Source organism: Cryptomeria japonica, chromosome 2 (genome assembly GCF_030272615.1).
Source record: "Cryptomeria japonica chromosome 2, Sugi_1.0, whole genome shotgun sequence".
NCBI classification, from domain to species: domain Eukaryota; kingdom Viridiplantae; phylum Streptophyta; class Pinopsida; order Cupressales; family Cupressaceae; genus Cryptomeria; species Cryptomeria japonica.
The window spans coordinates 606,756,814-606,769,364 of record NC_081406.1 but is presented as its reverse complement, the minus strand read 5'-3'; the positions used below and the strand labels follow the sequence as shown (position 1 = coordinate 606,769,364).

General features: G+C 36.5%; 1 protein-coding gene across 1 annotated transcript in view; it reads left to right on the top strand.

The window, feature by feature from the left end:
* Nucleotides 1-12,551, top strand: part of LOC131043842 (DEAD-box ATP-dependent RNA helicase 5) — a 95,302-nt gene that overhangs the window by 46,252 nt on the left and 36,499 nt on the right. Inside the window, exons 6-7 of the mRNA XM_057977075.2 lie at nucleotides 11,808-11,893; nucleotides 12,187-12,243. Coding sequence (XP_057833058.2) covers nucleotides 11,808-11,893; nucleotides 12,187-12,243 — 143 coding nt within the window. The remainder of the gene's footprint in view (nucleotides 1-11,807; nucleotides 11,894-12,186; nucleotides 12,244-12,551) is intronic.

The following is a 12,551-nucleotide window of genomic DNA, read 5'->3' as shown; positions in this document are numbered from 1 at the left end:
TACTTAGCTAGATGCAATAAGGAGAAAGAACCTAAGAGAGCTGAGATTTTGTCACACATAGCTAGAGATGAGACAAGAATGCAAATTGCGTAGGTGGCTATTCCTCTATTGGAGGTGTGACAGCGGACATTGCTACTCCCAAGGATTTTCAGATTACTTCAGTTGCCCTTGGCCGTACTACAAAAGAGCAGGAATTTCAGGTGGTTGGTGACACCCTTAAGGCTATCAATGCGAGATTGGATGGAGAAATAGAGAAAAGAGAGAAGTATGAAGCAAAGAATATCAGACTTAGAGAGTACATTTCAGGGATAAGGCGTGAGAATCCCACCCTTATTACCCCTATTGCAATTGGTCGTGGACTAAATTCACATTACGAGGCAACGAGAGATACACTCTCGGAGGTGGAGAAATGGATTGAAAACACAAAGAGATAGGCAGATGATTTCCTTACTCAGTTTGTCCAAGCATTTGATAGGACAACATGGCTTATATTCAGAATACAATATTTGGAGGGAGTTTGGGAAGAATTTCAACCTATTCAGGAGAAGACTATTCCACGCCTCAGAGCTTTGAAGAAGATTCCTATGTCCACATTGATCAGGGAGAATGTTGTGCACAATGGAGATAGATGCGATTTCCATGGCTGGTATTGCTCATTGGCCATGAAGAAATCCACTTATGTGAGTGCACAAAAGAGTTGTGCAGAGATGGAGGGATCTATTCATGATATTCAGTCGAAGATCCTTGCCTCAATTGAGGAGTTATTGGGAGTTGATGTCAGTGAAGCCAGTGGGCTACACTTAGTTGAATTAAGAGACAAAATGAAATTCATGTATTTCAATCAGTTGGACTCTTGGAGTATGCTAGGAGAGAGAGAGATGCAGGACAAAATCTTCTAGAAGATTCCCTATTTGATGACTAGGTATCTTTCTATTGGGCCATATGTTGGTGGCACCATTTTTGATGTAAACCCTAATTAGGGCAATTCTAGGGTTTTGTTGGCATGATCTTGGCCCTTGATTTTAGTTTAATCTTGGCCATCCGTTTTGTATGAGACTATATATACCCCATTGCCTCTCATTTGTAAGAGAGAGATTTTGTAGAATTGTTGGTATATGTTGCATCTTTTGAATATAAATCATTGTTCGACTTGATGGTGATTTTGTCTTTCAAGTGTTGTTTTGCATTCAAGGTTCTCAATTCCTCTAAGTTAGATTAGAATTTTAGATTTAGAATTTGCTTTCATGTTTGTTAGATTGAATGAAAGAATTGTTGAGTATATTTGTGTGGAATCCTTAATCCATACCCACTAGCCTCTTGCTGATTGTAAATGCTCCGTGCGTGGTCAACTGGAAATCTATGCAAACTTAACTTCGATTATTACATATCCATTGTTATGCATCAACTTGGATGGTTTCAATGCTTGATGGTAATAATTTGAATATCTATGAGATACCCCTTAGATGATTGCACTAAGCTCGTGTCAAAATTTGTTCGATTTGATGGTGAGACCTTGCCTAGTTTGATTCCACTGAGTTTGTTCATCATTTCCTACATTCCTAGGCTTAGAATAAATTTCCTGAACCCCATTCCCTTTTGCCATTTTTTTTAGAAAGTCTTGTTAGAATTGAGTCTAGAACTACATTGCCATAGCCTAAGTTATCAGCACACCCATTCCATATCATGATAAATGAAGTTGATTCGAACAATTGTGTAAGTCCCCAAGTGAAAACAACAATTCACATCGACCATTTAGTTACCCACTCGTCAAGACCTGACTGTAGAAACTTTGGAATCATTTTAGTTGATCTTATCCTTAGCATCTGAGGTGATTTTGTTCAAGAGAGGGTAAAGTACTTTGGTATTTTATTCTGAATGTTATGTGCATAAAAACACACATCAACACGACAAAAGAGAACAAAATGACAAACTCCATACTTCAATGTTTGTTTATTTGTTTCAGCTGCCATTACAACAATGCTTGTTCAGTAGTCCTATTCTACTTCTACTCCTAATTTGCTAATTGTCTAAAATTTCTAACTATCTAACCCTTTACAAAGAGAGAGGCACTGACCTTTTATAGATTTTACATTTTGAATCAAAGGCTAGGATTCAACCCATCCAATGGCTCTGATTTGCCTTATAGAAGCCTAACAACTTTAACCCATACCTAGTAATTCCCATAACTTGCCAACCGCCCTTTTTCAACCACATCCTCAGCTACTTGCAATTGTTCTCAATCAATTTTGCAAATCAGGTAGCCGAGAAATAACTAATTTGTGTCCCCCTTTGCTTTGAATTACATTAATGGGGCCCACAGGTAGTCATTTTACAATAAAGCACTTGTTTTACAAACAGATTCAATTTCTGCTATTTCCTGCTGTGCATTTCTGATTCTGCATATCTTGTAGCATTTTGTGCTTGCCACTGCCTTCCAAAGACTCGGAACAGCATCACACTGGTCCCGATGTGCTGTGGTTGGATATTTCATTTGGTTGAATGGCACGTCTTTCATTGGTTCTATTCTTGTGATCACACCCTCAGTCTTGTATGTGGACTTCATCAACAAATTTCCTAGATCCCGCTGTTTGAGCTATTTGACGAGTTAATCATTCACTTTTTTGTAGGCGATTCCCTCTAGTGGTATTAATCTACAAAAAAGAAAGCTCTATTATCAAGGTATACATTAAAAGCTTATCAATATTGTCATGCGAAAATGAAAGATTGTTATAACAAACATGGTAATAACCGAGATAATATTAAAATTCCAGGCTTTTCTTATGAAACTACATTCGATACCCAATGAATATTGGGTATGGGGATTACTCGTCTTTATTTAAAACACCATCATTGAGCCTAGTTTCTCTAAGCTACACTATCATACCTCACCTTCCCCATTGGATATTTTGCTTGGGCTGGGATTTTTGGTGTTCTTATTAGGCTTGGATGGAGATGTAACAAAAACGATCCATTAAAGAAGCTCAAACTTTCTCATTTTGATTTTCACTTCGCTCAGCATTGGGAGGACTTCACAACAAGCTCTAAGTTATTCTCATTTGTAGAGGCCGAATTTTGAAGGTTCTACGCTTTAGAATGTCATTTAAAACTCATTTTTAAACAAAGCTCGGTAAATTCCTCGGTGTTTGAAAGAGGATCGGGAGACGTGGTTCTACGCATCTAAAGAGAGGCTCAATGTTTTACGATCAACTGAAGAGTCTTTAGACAAACCTTGAGCCGCTCAAAAGCTGAACTTAAGAGTTTGCATTTTTAAACTTTGGCTTCTTTAGAGGACTTCGGTGCTAACTTTGGTGATAGAAGGCATGTACGATGGTGATATCAAAACACAACATTTCACTTTGCCATCGTTAAAAAAAGACGACTTTGCCTTATTTGGCATCGACTTCTTAACACTCATGCATGGGCATTTTTAAGAGGCTCGAGAAAATGTATTTTGCCTTGGTCCCTCAGGTGGAAAAGGTCGAACTTTTTTTTCTTTTTATATTTTTCATTACACCATGCTTGGTGTATTTCATGGGGCGGAAAGAGCAAATAAAATGATGATTTGCCCCCTTCATGAATGCTGACATCGGCTTTTATCGGGCTTTCTTTCGGTATTAATAGACGAAGTCGGGCTTCTATTGGCTTTATCAAAAGATTCAAAACATATGCCCTTTCACACTTTGTTTTATTTTATTTTCATTATTTATGCCTTGACACCTTCTAGTATTTTCATCGGCATTTTCCCTAGGTGGAATGACAAAGCGATTTAAAAACAAGGATCGCCTTTGTTCGTTTAACCTCTCAATTTTGGTATATTTATGGGGTATTATGAGGAGCGATAAAATATTGTTCAAAGTTTACTTTGTCATTGATCCTTTCACCTTGCCTGGACATTTTTGGGGATATTTTCAGTAATTGCAAGGGGTCAAAACTTATGCATTTGTCTTTGTTTTGAACTTTAAACACCTTTGGCATGGTTAGCTCGGTATTTTATTGGCCTTTTAGAAGGCTGCAGCAGCACACAAAAACGATTTCATTTACAATAAAATGCCCAAACTCATGTTATTCACTGGGTTTTGCTTTGACCCCTATATACGTTTTGTCCTTACAGGTATTTTTCAAGGGCTATGCAAGGCCCACGATTCACTATGTTCTTTGTGTTTTTAAGAAGTCCAATTATTACTTGATTCATTGCCTGACGTTTCAATACTTAGCACCCTTCGGGGCTGCTATCAACTTCAGCAGGGCGTTTGGAAGGCTACAAAAAGGTTCGACTTCATCCTAAAAAAGGTTCGACTTCATCCTACAGAGCTTTCTCTCTCTTTGATGAGGATCAGGCTACAGGCAGGGGGTCCTTGTTGGGGAATGATGTGCAGAGCACAACACTAATGTGTGGTTGAATTAGAGACTCCAAGTATAGATGTGACGACAGGGGTGAAGCAACTAGTTTTGTTGGCAATCCATATCTTAGTTTCCCTTTCAAATTATTACAGGATTTTGCTAAGGGTCCATTTGATAAGAAGTAACCTTTGACAATTTGCAACTAGATTGCACACAAAGCTTGGAGCAATGGGTGACACTAGGCTATGGAGATGTCAAATATATCAACTTGAATTTCAAGGCAGCATTACAAGAGTTAATATACACCTTTATGTCATAGGCAAGGTATCATAGGCAAGGTGTAGGAGTACGAATGAGATTGCCACTTGACAAAAGAATTGAAATAATAGATTGTGGGGTTATGTTGATGACCAAAGTCTTGTACCTACTACTTTGCCATTGAGGGATTCTACTCCTACTAGTACTAGGACCACCACAAATCCATGAGTTTTAGCTCATTTTACTTCTACTTTTCCATGTAGCTCAGGAGTAGCTGTAATAGAGCCTAAGGGGAAATGTAGAATGACCACTAGTGATGTTGCAGATATGGTGGCATAATTATTCAAAGTGCATAATAGGAATGAGGTAGATGAGATAAAATTATATTATAATATTTAGTTATAATGGTCAATTAAGTTGTTAGGATAGACTTCAGGAATATTCTTTATTCTCTTAGTTGTCATTTGTTTTTCTTAGTTGTTGATCTTATCCTAATTGAATAAATCATTTGTAGCTCTTATTTAAGGAATCTTTTGCTCCTTTGTTAATATCGAATATCTTAGTAATCATTCTATGTGTTATTACTTTTCATAGCATGGTATCAAAGCACAGATTTTGAAAACCTTGGGATCAGTGAATGCAAGTTTATGTTCCTCACAGAAAATTTACCAAAGGACACCGGACTGAATCGTACAAGGGTTTTTTGTGATTTTTTTCAATAAATTCGTGGGTATTTTTCTGAATTTAGAATTTAAATTCATGGGTTTTTTGCTGTACATAAATTGTACAAGATATGAAAGAATACAGGGCTGTAACATAGACTATGTGAGTTGGTTAGAGCTGAGATTAGAATGCACTCAAGATTATTAGAATGCTTCATCAGTGACATAGGATTAAATGGGGGTGTCCACTATCACCCAATTTTTTTTGCCTCTATATTGTCAAGATGGAAGAATGGATAGACAGATTAGAGAGTCATGGAGTCCAAGTGGCTAGTTATGTGATAAAACTCCTTTATGCAAATGACCTTATTTTGACCACAGCAACAACCGAAAGCTTAAAGTGTCATTTGAAAGCATTTGAGCTCTTTTGTAAAGAGGTCAGGATTCAAGTCAACACCAACAAAACTAGGATTTTGATATTCTTGTGTTGAAAGGATAAGAAGCATATAAGCTTCATATTTCAGTTCAACCCACTTGAGATAGTCTCTGAAAACGAATACACGGGGCTTGATCTCACAAACAAGATTAATTGTTAAACATGCATAAAAAGAGAATCTAAGGAAGGTTGAGAGCACTGTACTCTTCAAAATAGGTGCCAAGATGCTGATTTGTGGGATTGGAAAACCATAGAGGTCTTATTTGAGCTAATAGGTACTGCTAGTGGTATTTTGGGTGTAAAGTGGAGACAAGTTGAGAGAATTCAAAAGCACTTAATCACGAGCAACTTCAAGATTAAAGTGTTTGCCACATATGAAATACTCCTTGCAGAAATAGTTTCTCTATGGAAAGAAGCAACAACTATGATGTGTCTCCTAGGATATATAAAGAAAATAGAGAACATGGAGGAGGATAAGGAGCCAAAGGCACTAATGAGAGAAGAGCTGAACACGAGAAAGAGGGCATGGATGAAACAAGACGGTCTGGATGAATAAGTGTTGTGTCAAGCTACAAGATTTATACGAAGTACTCCTGCAGAAATAGGTTTTTTCTTGGTAGAAGCAACAACTGTGATACGTCTCCTAGGCAATATAAAGAAAATAGAGAACATGAAGGAGGATAAGGAGCAAAAGGCACTAATGATAGATTAGCTGAACAAGATAAAGAGGGCATGGATGAAACAAATCAATTAGTTGATGAATAAGTGGCGTGCCAACCTACAAGAATGTCCAGTCACCAATGAAGAGATTAAAAAATATGTGAAGGAAAAGTTTAAACTAAACATGTGTACAAAAAAATGAAACTACATAATTGAGTTTAACTACACTTAGGAGCATGACCATACAGCTTACATAGGGGCGAAAATCAAATGGAAAACGAAGATTCTCATAGTTCAATTGAGGACTAGATCATACCAATTGAGATTTGAGACAGGTGTTGAAAACCGATCTATGTGATCTTTTTGTGGCTCTACGTATAGCTTTGTTAACCATGCTAGATAATTTGGCCAAGAATGATTCAATAGGAACAAAACCCGTTTTTCCACTGTAATAAAATTTTGCATAAGCTTTATTTGGTACAATGTGCTCCCACCTATTATGTGGTTGGCTAAAGCCTTTTCCAAAGCCTTTTTTTGTTGCCCCCATTGAATTTTTAATTGTTTGCTTACTTTGGTTGAGTTCTTGAGTTGTATTAGTGGTTTACTAGTTTATCAAAGTTATGTGAAGGCCAAATAACTTTGCCTTTGCCTTCACCTTTTTGTTATATTCGTTCATTGACTTGTTATAGGAGATTATATTTCTCCTACAAGATTTGATCTTGTTTGTTCGGTGATTGGATAGTGGTGCCATAATCTTTTTTAGACTGGCATGGTGGGTTCAATACCCATAAATTGATCTACCAAAATGGTTTCTATTGTTAGCATGGGCATCTCCAACATCGAACCTTTTTCAAAGGTATGTTGGATTATATGATCCTTATTGGGATAGAGGTGCAACGAGTCCATGTTAGGGTCTCTTTTTGGCAATGGACATTATGGCTACTTGGCACAATCTAGTGTATTGTGGCATATCAGTAGATCAAGCTAGCAATCTCTTCAACCATCTATTGAAGGTGTTGACCTTGAGAGGAACAAATTGGGGCTGTTGATGGAAAGTAAAAGGCTAGATGCATATGATATGTCCACATGGCATGAACTAGTGGATTTCAACAGGTGTTTGCACTAAGTGAAATAAACCACTTGACACTTTAACCATCCACCAATTGGCCGGAACCATTGATCTTTGAGGCAAGTTATGGACTTTCAGTATTGATTTATGTTTAAGTAAAGTCTAAAGATATCAAGTAGTTTTATTACATGGTTTCACCATGTGGTGTGATCTAATGAACTACTGTGTATTGAGGCACTTTGATAGATTATACCATTTGACACTAGCAGTTTACCGATTTGCCAAAGCCATTGATCTTCAAGGCAAATCAAAGGGCATTATAGCCAAGTTTAATAATAAGAGTGTGTGCGACATGTTTGGATTAGCTTTTGTAGTCAATTAGTTTCTTTAAAGATGTTCAAGTAATTCGGGCCAAAGAGAAATATCCCTCGACCATTAATATTGATGATAAATTCATCCAGACCATTAATTGATGGGGTTAGAATGCACTATAAGGGATGATCAAGCCCTGCACCTTGGTAGTCTAGCTATCCATCTATATCGTTGATCATCAAGGCCAAAGCATCTCAGTTTTAATCTTGTCTGGTCTTTAAACAATAAAGGTGGTGGATCCAGGTAATGAATAGGAAACATTTGAAGGACACTTGGCATGGTAAAATTAACTCTTATTGATTGAGGAATTTTTATAATGGTATAGTTTTGTAGCAATGAATGTAGTTTTGCCATGTGGAGCCTAGTGGTAAGTGATGGCAGGTTTGTTTGTCTAGTCAATGGTGTTCTTAGCAAGTTTGTTAGTGTATTGAAGGAGGCATGTGGATTGTAGCCTGTTGGCTACATGCCACAATTTTTTCAATTGTGATATATTGGTGAATTAAGGGGCTGTACATCTTGGGTATTTATTATCTATTGAAGCCATATACTTTGATGGCAAAAATTTATCAGCTGTTGATTTCTATGGGGTTTTAATATCTGAAGTGCTAAGGATATGCTTGAAGGAATGGGAAATGAACACCAAACATGACCGAATTGATTGTGGTGGATAGGCTGACCAATTGGTGAGCATTTTGATGGTTTATTGATCACTTGCTTCCACGGATCTAAGTAAAGGGATACATGGGGGCCATTGATCAAGGGTGCATTTTTCAGATTGGTTAGCTCATTGGTCAAATTTCTGATGTTCAATTGAAAGTAGCAAAATATATGGTTTGTCAATTCAGCTACATGATTAGTGAAGGTGTAAAAGTATTCAAATTTATGTTCAAAATTGGAATGTTAAGGATTTTGTCTTTCTTTAATTTCTTAGACAATATTCAATGCTATTAATGTGTACTCTCTTAGTTATTTCTGATCATGAATTTAAACTCCTTTGGTTGCAGGTGGCTGTAGATAATATTTATTGATTTCGATATTATCTTCAGCATGCTTCACGGCACATATATAGGCATTGCCTTGAGATCAAGGCATGCCTTGACCGGACATGTCTCATGACATGTCCGATCAAGACATGTCTTGATCAAGGGTGGTGCCTCTTCGTGGAGCAAACCGAAAACTATCGGTTAATGTCAAAGCCGATTTATAACAAATGCCAAACGATTTGTGATTAAATGCGGTTTGCTTATCATTGTATCTGATAATATATCGGTTGGATTCTAATGCAATTTAATCATTAACCGATCACCAATCGGTTTATACTTAATGCTATTTTGTGGTAATCGGTGGTAAATGTAACCCGATTATGAATCGGTATAAGAGCAAAAATATGTTAAGGTGATAACTATTGTAGTTATCATATGACAACATTAATTAGTGTTGTCATATGACAACTAGAATAGATATGCAGAACCGATTACAATCACAGCATATAAATGAAATCACTGCATAGCAAATACGATCATATCTTGATGCTTATAAGGATGATTATGATGTCTACCCTTAGTATGTAGATTTATCGATAGGATAGATGATTGAATGAGAGACTTCATTTATCTCATTCAATCATTTATCTTACCGAAGCTACATCATTTCAACAGAAGGTGGTGTTGAATTCAAGCAACTTGAAGCAAGGCTTGGAAAATTTTAAAGTTGGATCAATTCACATGTCTTTTTACAATATCTATTCAAGTTGGATGGCTTTCAAGTCCTATCAAAGATTCAAATGCAAGTTTAAGGGAGGGGCAAAGCAAGAGAGAAATTAAAATGGAAGATTTGATATGTTTTGCTAAAACATTAATTGCCTAGTTGATAAAAAAATTCTGTGGTGATAGCTAGGGATGTTGTGATGACATAATGAGCAATTTGGAGAGGCAGACATGATTCGGATGCCAAGTTGCTGCTTGAGTAGATGGTAGCTGAGAGGCTTGATTTTTTCCCATATTGTTTGTTGAAACTGAGAAGGAGATTTGACTCCCTAAGTTATGGGCTGTCTTCCAGCCATTTAAATGGCATTAGAAATCAGTAAAGTTAGGTCTCTCCAGGCATCATGTGTTTGCATATGAGGAAGATTTTTTCCTGTTCTATAGAAAATTTGATCCAAAGGAATGTCCTGCAGTGTGTGAGGTGTGGGCATCATGATAATTGTGCTCTCCAAGTGTTGAATATCTCCTTTGAAGCTTGATTGAGTGTGTGCTTAATGTTTTGTGGTAAATTTAATGCTTAAATTCAATAGTGTAGAATGCAACCGGTCTGGGGAAACAGTTGTTGCAACAAATTTAAGAAAATGATTGCATACTTGTAGTATGGCATGACCATTGGAAATGTTGTGTAGGAAGATTGTAATAATTGTCAGCTTTGTGAATGATCTGGGAAAAATCATTGGTCATAAATGCAATCTCTTTCTATGGAAATCTTATTGATCTTTTGTTAAATTTAGGAGCTTTTGCAAGCAGCAAAATTTGTGTGGTGTCTACACTGGTCTTTATATAATGCTATAGTTCAAAAGTCTAAGTCTTGTGTATTTCATGTTTTGTAAGTTTGGAGAAGTTTGTTACAAGCAATTATCCTCTCCATGCATTGATGTCTCTACATTTCAATAACAAATTTCAAGGGTTTTAGAATCATCTCTGAGGTCAAATCTCCGGTAGTGGATTGCTGAACACTGGAATAGCATTCTAAATCATAACTGTTCAATCTTTTTCAAAGTTGAAGTTAGCTTTGCAAATTTTGTGCCTGATTTTAGTCTTGGTATGCGCTTCACAAAGAGTAGGGCAACCTCATATGATTCAAGCTGTCCAGCTGATCATCATAAAACTCTTAGCTCACTTCAGTTCCCTTTTTCTATACCTTGTTCTTTCCAGTTTGAGGTTCGAGTCATTTGAATAACTGAAATTCTTTTTCAGGAAAACTCCCTCTAAAATAGGTCACGCCTGTATGACCTCTCTCTTGCCTTTAATCAAAGGTATCTCTTGGTTAGAATAGCTAGTGTCCCTTGTTGGAATAAAAGATTGTTAGCCTGAATAAAATTAGGGAAAAGTTCCGTCTAGTTTAGTTTTCCAGTTCAGTTATGAAATAAGGCTTAGATGTATAAAAAAGAGCCATTAGATTAAAAAGATAGTTCTTTGTTTTCAAATTTTTTTTGGTGGAAATTTCATTCCTCCTCTTGTTGTATGACCATACGAGGTCTCATTGAATGAAAATAAGAAAATTTTCCTAATTCTGTGTTAAGCTCAAGAAGATCCCTCCAGAAGGGGAGTCAGGTCCACTCCAGCAGAAGGAGGTGAACTTTTGGTACCTCTTTTATTTTGTTAAATTTCTTTATTATGTGTCAGAAGTTGGCTGTTTCACTGTGATGTAATTAGATTAGTTTCCCTTTGCTCTGTTAACCTGCAGGTATTCACAAAATCATTAAATTCTTAAAATCAAATAAAAATGTTTACTTTGCAGGCATTTACTTTCCAGCTTTACTTCTGTTCAGCATTTATTCCAGCATATGTGTTTTCTTGTTTTTAGTAGAGATGAACATTGATCTTTAATTCTGAATTAGTATTTGCTTCTGTATGTGTGTTGCATTGGCAGTAGTGTAGATTGTTTTTTCAAGCATGAATCTTTAGATTTGCAACAAAGTAATGGAGAGTAGTGTAGGAAATGTTAGATTTCAGCTGCATCTTAGTTTGTTTTACAATTGTCGTAGCATCACAACTTTGAAACCCCAAAGCCTTACCACAGATTGCTCTAGACACCACCTGTATTGATATAAACTAAATGATAGAAAATAAGACGATTGCAACAAACTTATCACAGACCACTTTTGTGTGCTCCATAAGTATTTCTGAAATGAAAGTTTCTTTTAATTGAAAAAGTGGGCAAGTTCTTCAACTTATGCTGATAGCTTGGTATTATAATGTTAGTGAGACTGAGCCTCTAAACTTTCTTCTCCCATATGCAGCTCGGCAGATGGTTATGTTCAGTGCAACTTGGCCACCAAGTGTTCATCAACTTGCCAAAGAGTTTATGGACCCAAATCCTATAAAGGTATTTATGTTGGTTCCTAGGAAATCAGATTATTTATCAATATCAAGCATGTTCATTTTACCTCAAATAACACAAGGAAGATAGTTTTCAACTTTTACAGGCTGCATATTTTCATAAACTGGTTCAATGCAGATATTGCCTGAGTTTAATGATGTTTCGCTGTGTGATCATAATTAAGTTATTAACACACATTTGCTTTTATTTTACCTTTCTAGTAGAATTTATTTGTCTGATTTTACCACAAAAATGATAGTCCAGCAAAGTACACTTACACGAAGAACCTTTTGTTCTAGGTGGTGGTTGGGTCCCAGGATTTGGCTGCGAATCATGATGTGATGCAAATAGTGGAGGTATGAGATTCAAACTTGAATCACATTATTGGCATATTATGGCAGTCCATTAGCTTCCGTTATCTTCAAATATAAATTCTGGAATTCTTGTGGTTTGGAATTACATATACATTTTGAAATATCAATTTTGAAGCTTGAATCAAGACAAGATATTTTTACAGTATTATTCAAATAGCCCCTCTCTCTCTCTCTCTCTCTCTCTCTCTCTCTCTCTCTCTCTCTCTCTCTCTCCGTGTTTCAATTTATCAGATGGGAATGATTGTATCATGGTTGAACCCTTTAAAAGTATTAATTCAGATATAATTTTG